The following is a 12917-nucleotide window of genomic DNA, read 5'->3' as shown; positions in this document are numbered from 1 at the left end:
CAGTAAAGATAAAGGTTTTATAAAATAAGGGAAGTTTGAACACCGAACAGGGAGACCTGTAAAGGTCCTCTTCTTGTAGTCTAAGGAAGAGATAATGGTGACTCTGAACAGGATATTGGTAGTTGCAGGGGAGATAAGTTATTGAAATTTGAAATTCCCATCAAATTCTGGTACTGTACCCGGTATGTTATGCAGTTAATCAGGAAAATATCTTATTATTCTTAGTGTTAGGATCAATTTACTTTTTCCCCTAAGCTGTTAGTTTCATTTTACATACTAGGTGAATTTATTAGACTGTTACAAATTATGGTCACGCTTAGGAAGCACATTCAAATTGATAGTTGTTTGACATATTTGATGCAGTTGACTTATTTTGATTACCCTATACTCGATTTTTTTCTCATAGTTTAAATTTTTTTGTTATATTTTTCTGTATTGTTTGTTTTGTAAACCTCCTTGTATTCCTTTTGTTATAGTTTAGGGTACATATAAATATTTTTCTCTTTGAGTCTATGTGAGATGCCACCTTTCGCCCTCTCTTCAAGGCTGTTTCTAGCCCTTTTTCATTGTGATTGTTTCTCTTACATTAGAAGGAAATCCAATGGAAAGAATTCAAACCATCAGAATAATTAGTGTTTTGCATGGAACTTTAAATAAAGGAATAGTTGTCTCATGTAAGGATGACAGCTTACCTGTTTGGTCACTTAGCAGATCATTTCAGTTAAATGTGAGTCGAATCAATTTTTGGACTAAATTATTAGTCACTAGTTTAATCAAAGCAGCCCAGAGGTGTATTATATCTATGACACATACTGATTATGATCCTTGATCTTGAGCTTATTTTGTGGGGATGTTTTATATCAGAAACAGATAATAAAAAATTATATGAAACATTATATTAAATATTAAAATCATATTAATGCTTGCATATATTAATATGATTAGATCATGTGGATGCTAAGTACTTCACCCATTCCTAGAGATCCTAAAGAAATGTTGTGATGTCACAGAGTCCCAACGAATTTTGTCAAACCAAAATTCTAATGAAAAACTGATACTCTGAAAAACAAATAGACCAGAACACAAATTGTTTATATGCATCCATTTTCTTCCTAAGAGTCTGTAAGTTGTAAAATTAACAAACCCCCTTTTCTGTTTACTCATCATATGGGGCCATTCCTCAGGTGAGTTATAAGGCATGTTTCTTATTTAATAATTTCTAATATTCTTTGTAGTAAAGCTGTGATTTCTGTTTTAAAGTAAAAATTTCTCAGAATCATAAGCAGCTCTGAAAGAAATTGTAGAGGTCATCCAGTGGTCTTATTTGTAGATGAGGAACCAGAGGTCGATACAGTTGAAATCCCAAGTCCTGCAAGCTGATCAGTAGAAAAGTAGTAGAGGCCAGCATCCAAGACTCCTGATGCAATTCAGGGCTTTTTTTTTTTTTGTTGTTGTTGTTGTTGTTGTTAACATCTCAGATTACATATGTGTGATGGACTGAATCCCAAATTTGAGATCATAAAAAAAGATTTAAACATCCAAGTCTTATAGGGTTTCATCATAAGTCCAACCTTAATGAATTAAAATTTTATTGCCATTCTAATTCATGATGTAGTAGTATAAATAATCTTATTGATGATGTATTTCAAATTGAGTAGAATTCATGGGAAAGCTTATGTATGAAGTCATTCCTAGCATTTGGATAAATTAAGTCATGAGGCCCTCCCTGAATTATTCTGGTAACTCTTTAGTGTGAATATTATCTGCAAATGAATAATACGTTTTCAAAAACATTTTGGAAAATTTTTTTTATTCTTTATTGGAAATAAATATGTCATAACCTGTGCTATAACCATTTGACTTTGTATGATCACAGTAAAGATAAAGGTTTTAGAAAATAAGGGAAGTTTGAACCCTGAACATAAAAAAAACAAAAACGGTTAAGATGGTGATATTAATGGTTTTAGATTACCTGTCATATATTTAATTGATACTGTGATCATTTTTGTTTAGTTGAACATTCACTTTTGTCCTGTGACACTTGTGCTGGTTTCTATGGCACAGAGGAACATTGACTGTTTCTGTGTTAAAATATAAGCTGCATAACTATGTAGGATAATATGTGCATAGCAGTAAATCTATAACTTTAAATTCAGAGTGGAAGACTTCTCTGATAGTGATCCCGATTATTACAGAGGGTTAATTTTAAATACTTATTTATAATTCTTTTCCTTTTATATTTTCTACAGACACCTGATGTATGTGTTGTTTTTGTTTCAGATTTGCTGTTTTTCAGGTACATGCCTCTGAAGTAAGATGACTCGTCAAAAACTCTTTGTGATTTTGTTACATTGGGGTAAGTTATTTGCTGTTTTAATGTACTTATATAAAGTGAAGATTGTGCTTTCTGAGATGTTATTTGTTTCATTGACTAACAGAATTTCCTTTTTCCAATCAGGAATTCTTATTTATGCTCATAATTAACTATAAACCAAAAACCCTTTTCAATTTCCTGAAAACAACTTGATACTTTACTTGTCCAGAATTCTAGTGCATGTGCATGCACGTGCACACACACACACACACACACACACACACCCCTACCTTATAGTTGTAAAACTAGAATTGGTCTTTATATTTTGATCTGCATGTTTCTTTTTCCACTTAACAAGTTTTCAATTTATCAGGACAATTTTTCTCACAGACATACCCAGAATGATGTTTGACAAAATATCTGAGCATCCCTGGACCTAGTCAAGCTAAAACACAACATGAACCATCATAAGCTTTAACAGTTTGTCATGTTTGAAATATTTCCTTACTGCCCAATATTTGCTTTGTAATTCTTTTCTTTTACAGTACAGAAAATTTATGATATGCTAACACATACTTTAAATAAGCTAAAGTGACACTTAACTTTTAATTTTATTTAGCAAATAAGCAATTTTAAATTATAAAATATACTAGATAATAGTCAAAAATTAAATTTTCTATGTCAAGGAATAGTTTAATTGGTAATAATAGTCACATGTTATGTGACTGTGACACAAAATGATGGGTTTGTTTTCAAAAAGAAGGGTGATCATGTTGTAAATGCTATTCTGTATTATAACTGGAAAGTAATGACAAGTGTGAACGTAGAGGGTTACCAAGGAATGGTAACAAATACCACCAGAAGAATGCTTTAAGAAATTAAATGCTGGGGCTGGGGATGTGGCTCAAGTGGTAGCGCGCTCGCCTGGCATGCGTGCGGCCCGGGTTCGATCCTCAGCACCACATACCAACAAAGATGTTGTGTCCGCCGAGAACTAAAAAAAAAAAAAAAAAAATATTAAAAATTCTCTCTCTCTCTCTCTCTCTCTAAAAAAAAAAAGAAAGAAAGAAATTAAATGCTTTTCTTCCTACGAATTGCAGGATTGTCCTCCAGAGAAAGCTTCACGTGATCTTTTATTGTCTTAGATTTCAACCTTTTGTTTGAAATAAGTCACATGTTGCTGATAACTTTTAATTTTAGACAGGAAAACTAAGCTAATTTTTCTCTCGTTTAATTTTTTATTTTTTTAAATTTATTTATATTTTCTAAATTGGCATATGAAATTATATGCATTTATCATGTACAAGATGACTTTTGAAGTCTTTATGCTTTTTGCAGTGGTTTAATCTAGCTAATTATAGCAAAACCATTACTTCACATATTTATTGTTTTTGTGCTAAGAACATTTAACATCTACTGTCCCAATATTTTTCAAGAAATATATTATCATTTTTTTCTTTTTTCTAAAATTTGTTATTTTTAGTTACACATGACAATAGAATGTATTTTGACTTATCAGACATACACGGACTATAACTTCCCATTTTTGTGGTTGTACATCATATGGAGTTACATTGATCACATATTCATATATGAACATAGGAAAGTTATATCTGATTCAATCTACTGTCTTTTCCATTCCCACCCACCTTGCCCTCACTCCACCCTCTTCAATCTGATTACCACCCCCCAACACACACTCTGCTCCACCACCACCTATTGTGAATCAGCATCTACATATTAGAATATTTGGCCTTTGGTTTTTTTGGATTGGCTTATTTCACTTAGCATGATAGTCTCCAGTTCCATCCATTTACCAGCAAATGCCATAATTTAATTCTTATTTATGGCAGCCTTTAAATTTTTATCCTTATTCTGTATGCTAGACATTTTCATCATAATATGCCTTGGTGAGAGGAAAGTGACCTGCTCCATTCTGCCATCTTGAAACCTCCCCCAATATATCATCATTAACTGTAGCCATTGTGCTACATGTTAGCTCTTTGAACTTACTCTTCCCAACTATAAATATGTATTATTCTTTGACATTCCATTTTGTCACTCCTGCCTCTTATAACTACCATTCTTCTCTCTACTTCTATGAGATCAGCTATTTTAAATTCTATATGTAAGTGAGGTCATGTAGTATTTTTCTTTCTGTGCTTGGCTTATTTCACTTAACATAATGCCCTCTAGATTTATCTATGTTGTTGCAAATTTCAGTGTTTCCTTTTTTTTTTTTTATGGCTGAATAGTGTTCTGTTGCTCTGGGGTGGATGTGGTTTGAGTGTCCACCAGAGGTCTATTGTAATTGGATCCTTAGTTCCCAGGGAGGTGATATGAAGGAGTGCTGTAGAACCTTTAAGAGGAGGGCCTACTGAAAAGTCCTTACATCACTGAGGCATGTGAGACCTCAAATTCTTTTGAAAAGGTTATTTTTCATTTTTGTTTTTGAGGAATCTCTGTACTGTTTTCCATAATGGCCATACTAATTAACATTCCAACCACCACTGTACAAGGGTTCTCTTTTCTTCACAACTTTGCCAGCATTTGTTACCCTTTGTCTTTTGGATAATAATCATCCTAGCAGGAATAGGTGATGTCTCATCATGATTTTGATTTGCATTTCCTTGATTTGTGATATTGAGCATTTTTTCATATACCTGTTGACCATTTGTACATCTTCTTTTGAAAAATGTCTATTTGTGTCATTTTCCCATCTTTAAATCAGGTTATTTGTGGAGCTTTTTTTCCTCAGAGGTTTTTGAGTTCTCTGTATATTTTGGATGTAAACCCCCTTATTTGATATATAGTATACAGATATTTCATCCCATTTTGCAGGTAGTATCATCACTTTGTTGATTGTTTCCTTTGCTGTACAGATGCTTCTTAGTTTGAAATAATCCTGGTTTTCTATTTTTGCTTTTGTTGTCTGTAATTTGGGGTTTTATCTAAAACATTGGTGTCTGTACAAATGTCTTGAAGTGTTGGTCCTAGTTTTTTTTCCCTAGTAGTTTCATATCTGATGTTTGGTCTTTGATCCATTTGGGGTTGATTTTTTTTTGTTATGGTTAGAAACAGAGGTCCATCTTTCTATTATTTTTCCATAAGAATGTTTAGTTTTCCCAGCACCATTTATTGAAGAGACTGTCATTTCTCCAGTGAATGTTTTTGACTTATAAATTCTCCCTTTGTTGAGGATCACTTGGCTGTAGAAACATGGATTTATTTTTGGGTTTTCTATTCTGTTCTGTTGGTCTGTGTATCTGTTTTTATTCTAGCACTATGATGCTTTTTTTTGAAAATGTTTAATTGTTGATGGACCTTTATCTTATTCATTTATTTATATGTGGTGCTGAGAATTGAATCCAATGCCTCACACATGTAAAGCAAGTGCTCTATCACTGAGCCACAACCCCAGCCCCTGTTTTGGTTACTATAACTTGGTAGTATGTTTTGAGGTGAGGTATTGTGATACTTCCAATTTTGTTCCTTTTGATCTAGATTTCTTTGGCTATTTGGGTTTTTTGGGGGTTACATATGAATTGTATTTTCTTTTCTATTTCTGTTAAGAAAGTCAATTGTATTTTGATACGCATTGAATTGAATTTGAAGACTACTTTGGGTAGGATGGAAATTTTAACATCACTAATTCCTTCAATCCATGAACGTGGGATATTTTTCCATTTATTTGTGTCTTCAATTTCTTTAATCAATATTTTATGGTTTTCAGTATAGGAATTTTCATATATTATAGTTATTATAAATGAGATTGTTTTTTAAAGATTTCTTTTTCATATAGTTTGCTACTATTGTATAGAAATTCTACTGGGTTTTGCTTTTTTTTCTGCAACTTTAATGAATTTGTTTATTCTAACAGATTTTTTTTTTTGCAGAGACTGTAAGATTTTCAATGTATAAGATCATTTGTTTGCAAAAGGGTCAATTTAACTTCTTCATTTCAATTTAATTTCTTTCTCTTTACTAAATGCTTTGGCTACTACTTTCAATAACATATGTTGAAGAAAAGTGGCAGGATTGGTTATCCTTGTCTTGTTCTAGATCTCAGAAAAAAAGATTTCAACTTTTCCTCATTTAGTATGATATTACCTGTGGGTTTATCGTATATGGACTTTATTTTGTTGAGGTAAATTTCTTCTATTTCTGATTTGTTGAGAGGTTTATCATGAAGGGATGTTGAATTTTGTCAAATGATTTCTCTGAATATCTTGAAACGATCATATTGTTTTTGTTCTCTGTTCTATTTATGTGGTATGTCATTTGCATGTGTTGAACCATCCTTGCATCCCTGGGTTGATTCCTACTTGATCATGGTGAATGATCTCTTTAATGTACTATTGAATTGAGTTTGCTGTTTTGTTGAGGATTTTTGCCACTATGATAATCAGGGATTTGGCCTATATTTTTGTTTATTTTTATTTTGTTGTGTACTTGATTGGTTTTGGAGTCAGTTATGTAGAATGAGTTTGAAAGTGTTACATCATCTTCAACTTTTTGGAAGAGTTTGAGAATTGATTTTAGTTCTACTTTAAATGGTTATTAGAATTCAACAATGAAGTGATCAAGCCCTGAGATTTTCATTCATGGGAGAATTTTTATTACTGATCCAATCTTCTTTCTTGTTATTAGTATATTCAGATTTCTTGTCTCTTCGTAATTCAATCTTAGAAGGTTGTATGAATTCCAGAATTTATTAATTCCTTCTATGATACCCAATATGTTTGAGTATGATGATTTACATTTCTTTTAATCTTTTGTATTTCTGTGATCAATTTTTTTTGTTATTTATTTTATAACTTTTTTTGAAGTAGGCATTTATTACCAAAAACATGTATTAGAACTTCTTTTGCTATATTCAATAAGTTTTGATATGTTGTGTTTTCATTTTCATTTCTTTCTTTCAAGAATTTTTAAAATTCCCTTTTAAATTTCTTCATTGACCCATTGTTTTGTTGTTGTTGTTGTTGTTGTTGTTGTTGTTTTAGTTTTCAATGGACACAACATCTTTATTTTATTTTTATATGGTGCTGAGGATCAAACCCAGTGCCCTGCGCATACCAGGCGAGTGCACTACTGCTTGAGCCACATCCCCAACCCCGGTCCCATTGGTTTTTAAATTTCCACGTATTTGTAAATTTTCTGAAGTTCCTCTTTTTAATTTTTTATTTCATATGAGGGATTGAGCCCAGGGGCATGTAAACATTGAGCCATATCCTCAGCTCTTTTTTAATTTGAGTCAGGGTCTTGCTAAGTTGCTTAGGGCCTCCCTGAGTTGCTTTGAATTTAAGATCCTCCTGCTTCAGCCTCCCGAGCCATTGGGATTACAGGCGTGTGCCACTACGTCTGAAGTTATTCTTGTTACTCATTTCTAGTTTTATACCACTGTGGCCAGAAAAGATAATTGATTTCAGTCTTCTTGAATTTGGGAAGACTTATTTTGTTGCTTAACCATGTGATCTATCCTGGAGAATGCTGCCTGTGCAGTTGAGAAGATTGTACATTCTGCAGCTGTGGATGGAATATTCTGTACATATATCTATAAGGTTCATTTGGTCTAAAGCGTAGTTTAAGTCCTTGATTTTCTATCTGGATGATCTGTCCATTGCTAAAAATGGGGTGTTGAAGTTTCCTAATATTAGTGTATGGCAGTCTACCTCTCCTTTCAGACCTATTAATAATTGTTTGATATATTTTGTTTTCTACTTGCTCTTGAACTCCAGTAACTTGAAATTTTGCTCTTTTGATGCTGTCCCATAAATTCCACAAGCTTCCTTTATTCCTTTTCATTCCCTTTTCTTTTTTCTCCTCTAATTGTATATCTTCAAATAACCCCTAGTTCATAGATTGTTCTGCTTTGTTAATTCTGTTATTGGTGCTCTCCATGCCCTTTTTTATTTTATCCATTCTGTTTTTCATTCCCAGTATTTCTGTTTGGTTTTTTAAATTATTATTATTTTAATGTCTCTGTGTTTCATATTCTAGTCCCTTATTTTCCCCATTTCTTTGAATCGTTTCTCTGTATTTTTTGAAATTTTTTGAGTCTTTGAAAAAGTTATCGTGATTTTTTGTCAAGCAGTACATGCATCTTCATCTACTTATGATGGATCACTGGTACTTTATTTTTTCTATTTGGTGCTGGCATGTTTCCCTGCTGATTCCTTTATCCTTGTGGTTATGTATTGGTATTTGAAGTATATACCTATTCAAGTCTTTTCAGATTGGATTTGTTCAGGAACACTGTTTAGCAGGAAACCTGTGCAGAAATTCTGGTCATCTGGTAGATCATCTGGTATGGTCCCTAAGCCTATGATTGCTGCAGCTGTGGAAGCACTATAGGATGTCCTAAGGCCAAGACTTGTACAGCACACAGTGCCAACTGAGAATTTCTTGACTACCCAGGTGGGCACATCACTGGGATACACTCAAAGCCCTCTGGTTGCCACGGCTATCACAGTACTTTATACACCTGAAGTCTTATCCATTGAGGCTTTCTTGCTTCTGAGGTTTGTCTCAAACCTAAGTCTTCTGTAATATAGGTCAGCAAACTTCTGATTCAGAGATCAGATCGATCAACCTTCTGACTCCAAAATCAGAGATCATTGCAAGGGCTGTGGGGTCCAATCTTGCATTTGGGTGGGGCAGGTCAGGAGACTCACTTTTTAGGTACCAGTATGTTTAGGAGCCATGGGTGTCTGAGTATTTTCATGCATGGATAGTTGTTTTAATTGATGTTTCTTTAGGGGATGATCAGTGGAGAGTTCTCATCTGTCTTCTTGCTTCACCTTCTCCAATTACTGGTAACTTTTCAACAAATGGTATTTACTTGCTTCTCATCATATTCTGATTTTAAAAATCTGAATAATCTAATTTTGTTTAGGTTGCAAAGTTTTGATATTAAAGTCAGGTTATCTTTAACTGAACTTATTTTATCTGGCAACTGTTACCTTTGTGTCAACTAGTTCTGAGCATAACTTTTGCTGCTCCAATGTAAAGGTGCTCTTGTAAGCTTCCTTACAAGTCCACCTTTTACATCCTGTTGTTTCTCATTGCAGCCATCTGTATCCTTCCAGAAAATACTCAGAATAGCTCCACTATTACAGATTTCCAAAAACCTATGTTACTGGGACTGTCAAAGAGAAATAATTATCATTTATATTCTTCATCTAATTTTATTATATATTTAAAAGAACTATTAGTTATTCTTTATATTTTTTCTAATTTTTATTAGACTCATGTTTTATGTTGGCTTTTGAAAGATTTGTTTTAGCATCATGAATCAGAAGATATCCTAGGTTATTATTACTGGACAGCATTTTGGAGAAAAATGCTGGATATCTTGTTTTTCAGGATTCATTCTGAGGGAAAGAAATATTTGCAAAGAAAGCATGTAAACAAAACAGTCTCATCTTTTAATTAAAGCAATTCAATTGCTTCTATGTTTATGAATTTAAATTGTTTGTTTATTTCAATATTTGAGGCTTTGAGATTAATTTCAGTTCAGTTCACTGAATTTTCCATGTGCAATTATAAAATAAAATGCTTTAATTAGTAGTATAACATATTCATGTTTTTAAAAAAACATAACAAAGAAACCCCACAAAACAAATATTAATTTTTTAAAAATGAAAATATTCTGATTTCATAGAGATCTTCTGTTTTCAGAAACAGAAGGTTGTTAGAAAGGTTGAAGTTCAGACAAATCCAGTTATACTGAACATTTTCTTTTGGTGAGGTTAATGATACCTAATTGTCATCAGTGTGGGGATGGTAACATTACTCAAGTTAAACATTTTGACTTAATTTTTGCATCAATACATATTATATTACTTTATATTTAGAGAAAGGTTTAGAAACCAAACTAGTAAGTCAATACCTCTATATAATATTTGAGTATTTTACACATTTTGCTTTTGTATTTAAAAAAATTTGTGAACTATATTTAAAGATTTCTTTGTTCTTACATTTTTAATAGATTTTATTTTTAAAATCAGTTTTAGGCTCATAGCAAAATTGTGAGGAAGACACAGAGATTTTCTGTCTACTTGCTGCCTCCACACATTTGTAACCATCCCCATTATCAACATCCCTCCCCTGAATGGTAACATTTGCTAACTGATAAACTTTGGTGCTTCATCACCACCCAAAGTCTGCAGTTTGCATTAGGGTTCATTCTTGTACATTCCATGACTTTTGCCAAGTCTAATGACATTTGCCCACTGTTACAGGGTCATGCAGAGTAGTTTGAACCTCTGTTTGTCCTATGTGTTGTTTATTCATCCCTCTTTCTCCCAACTCCTGGAAACCACTGATCTTTTTAATATCTTCATAGTCCTGCCTTTTCCAGAATGGCACATAGTTGAGAATCAAACGATGTGTCTCCTTTTTCAGATGAGCTTCTTTTTCTTAGTATTATGCATTTAAGTTTCCTCCATGTCTTTTTATTGCTTGATAGCTCATTTCTTTTTTAGAACTGATTAATATTTCTTTGTCTGAATGTACTGCAATGTATTTATCCATTCACCTACTGCAGAACACCTTTGTTGCTTCTGTTTTCTTATATTTTTGCATTTACCATAATTCTTCAAATTCCACTGAAAGCCATACAAAATTCTCAGAATTTTCATTCTGCATTAGTGTATATATATGGCAACAAACTTTTTGGAATATTTGGATAATTTGTAAAACAAATGAACAAAACCCTCCCTCAGAATTGTAGAGTTAATAATTATTTTATTTTCAAACAATTACTTATTTAAAGATTAATTTTTGAATATTTCTTAGTAAAGGTTATATAAATGTTCTTAATCTTTATATTTAGAAAGTGATAATTAAATTAGCAGTTGAAACTTTCTGGAAGAAATCTGTTGCTGTGTATCACTTCTTGGAGAGCGCTAATTAGGGCATGCATGTCTTATATGATATCTTATATCTGAGGATCCTGGTCATAGTTTGTCCAACTATCCTCATGTCAGGGCAAACTGTTTTCAAAAGCGCTCAGTAAAAGCAGTAAAAGCAGCATTAATGTTTCGATTTTACTCTTCAATAAATGCTAAAAGAACGCTTTATTTTTTGTTTATATAATTTCACATCCAGATATTTCTTATTTCTGCCAGATGTTAGAATGAGTTTATTATAGAAAAGAAAAAAAATATATTGAGTGTTAATGTCCATTCATTGAATTATAAATATGTTAGATTAACAAGGAAAAATGATGTGTGAACTTTCAAAAAAGAGCTGACTGAGTGTGGGAGTTATTTGAATAAATAAGTGAACAATCTCGAGTTTAACACATTGTAATATGGAAGCTCAGAGCTGGTCATTAAATATGACTGAGCACTTTGAAAGTTGAATAATTATTACTGGGTGCTACATGGTTTCAGATACTTTCAGCTTATATTTTAGTCAGAATGATGACTTACATTCTGTGTATCTTGTTAATGTCCTACAGAATTTCTTTGTGTGATAACTGCATTTAACTCGGCATATCCAGTTACTCCCTGGAGATTCAAATTGTCTTGTATGCCAGCAAATGCAACTGGTGATGACTTCCTTTTGACTGCTGGAACCTCAAAGAATGCTTCACGTTTGGATGGACATTATGAGGCAGTTGTCGAAGCTAAATTTAATTCAAGTGTTGCCTACATTTCTAACTTATCCCAAACAAAGTTCCACTGTTGTTTTTGGAATGAACAAGAAAAGAGCTGCTCTGTATCTGAGGACGGCACCGATGGGAGGACATTTGCTTCAGCAGTAAATTCCTTAGTTTTTCAACATCTAAGTAAGTCTTTTAATTTTCCAGACATTAACTGTTAGGTTTTAACTGTATCAAATAGAGTGTTTTAATTCTCTAAAACCTGTAGGAAATAGATGCCTTAGGATATTGTTCTTAACATATACTATTGCTCTTGTTATTAATAAAATTAGGATTTACCATATGACTGAGCTAATATATATGCTCCAAATTATTTTATATCCCATGAAAATGCAATAAGCGAACTCTTTTTTACCTTTAAGAACATTCCTTGTAGTCTCTAAATTTGCTTTGATTTAACAAAATCATTGTATTTTTTGTTAATTAGATAAAATATCAATTTATTAATGACAATGTTGAATGAGTTAAGTTTTAAATAGTTTAAAAATTCCAATGATTTGTTCAGGTAAGGCATCTCTCTAAAACCATATACATTTTAAATCAAGGGGTTTGTTGTTTTAAGTATAATGCATAATAAATATAGGTAGTCTAGTTAATAATTCTGCCTTTGAAAATGTAAACAACAAAACTATTTACAGGTCTTCTGGAAAAGCTAAATAGACTAGAGTTAATTGATTTAACCTTATGAAGAGACTTTATAAAAATATAAGTGTAAAGCATAACACTTCCATGTGGGCCTCTCAGGATATTCCAATTGATACTCTTGCCATTTTGGTGCATGCATGGGCATGGATGACTTTTATAAGGTCTTATACTTTGGAGGATCTTGGGTACATTTTGTACAGCTGTTCTGAAGTCAGGGCAAGCACCTTGCCAAAAAAAAAAAAAAAAAAGTCTTCAGTAAAAAGCCATCTTTACATTTTGATTTTA

General features: G+C 32.5%; 1 protein-coding gene across 4 annotated transcripts in view; it reads left to right on the top strand.

Moving 5' to 3' along the window:
- Positions 1-12917, top strand: part of LEPR (leptin receptor) — a gene marked incomplete at its 3' end in the record, with an annotated part of 187561 nt that overhangs the window by 114145 nt on the left and 60499 nt on the right. For all 4 annotated transcript variants that reach the window (XM_081305679.1, XM_081305678.1, XM_081305677.1 and 1 more), the window contains 2 exons: positions 2281-2356; positions 11784-12113. In XM_081305679.1, coding sequence (XP_081161805.1) covers positions 2317-2356; positions 11784-12113 — 370 coding nt within the window. In that variant the 5' untranslated portion in view covers positions 2281-2316. The remainder of the gene's footprint in view (positions 1-2280; positions 2357-11783; positions 12114-12917) is intronic.

This window comes from Spermophilus citellus, assembly GCF_964194105.1.
Source record: "Spermophilus citellus genome assembly, chromosome: 9".
NCBI lineage: Eukaryota > Metazoa > Chordata > Mammalia > Rodentia > Sciuridae > Spermophilus > Spermophilus citellus.
This window is presented reverse-complemented; position numbering and strand designations above follow the sequence as displayed.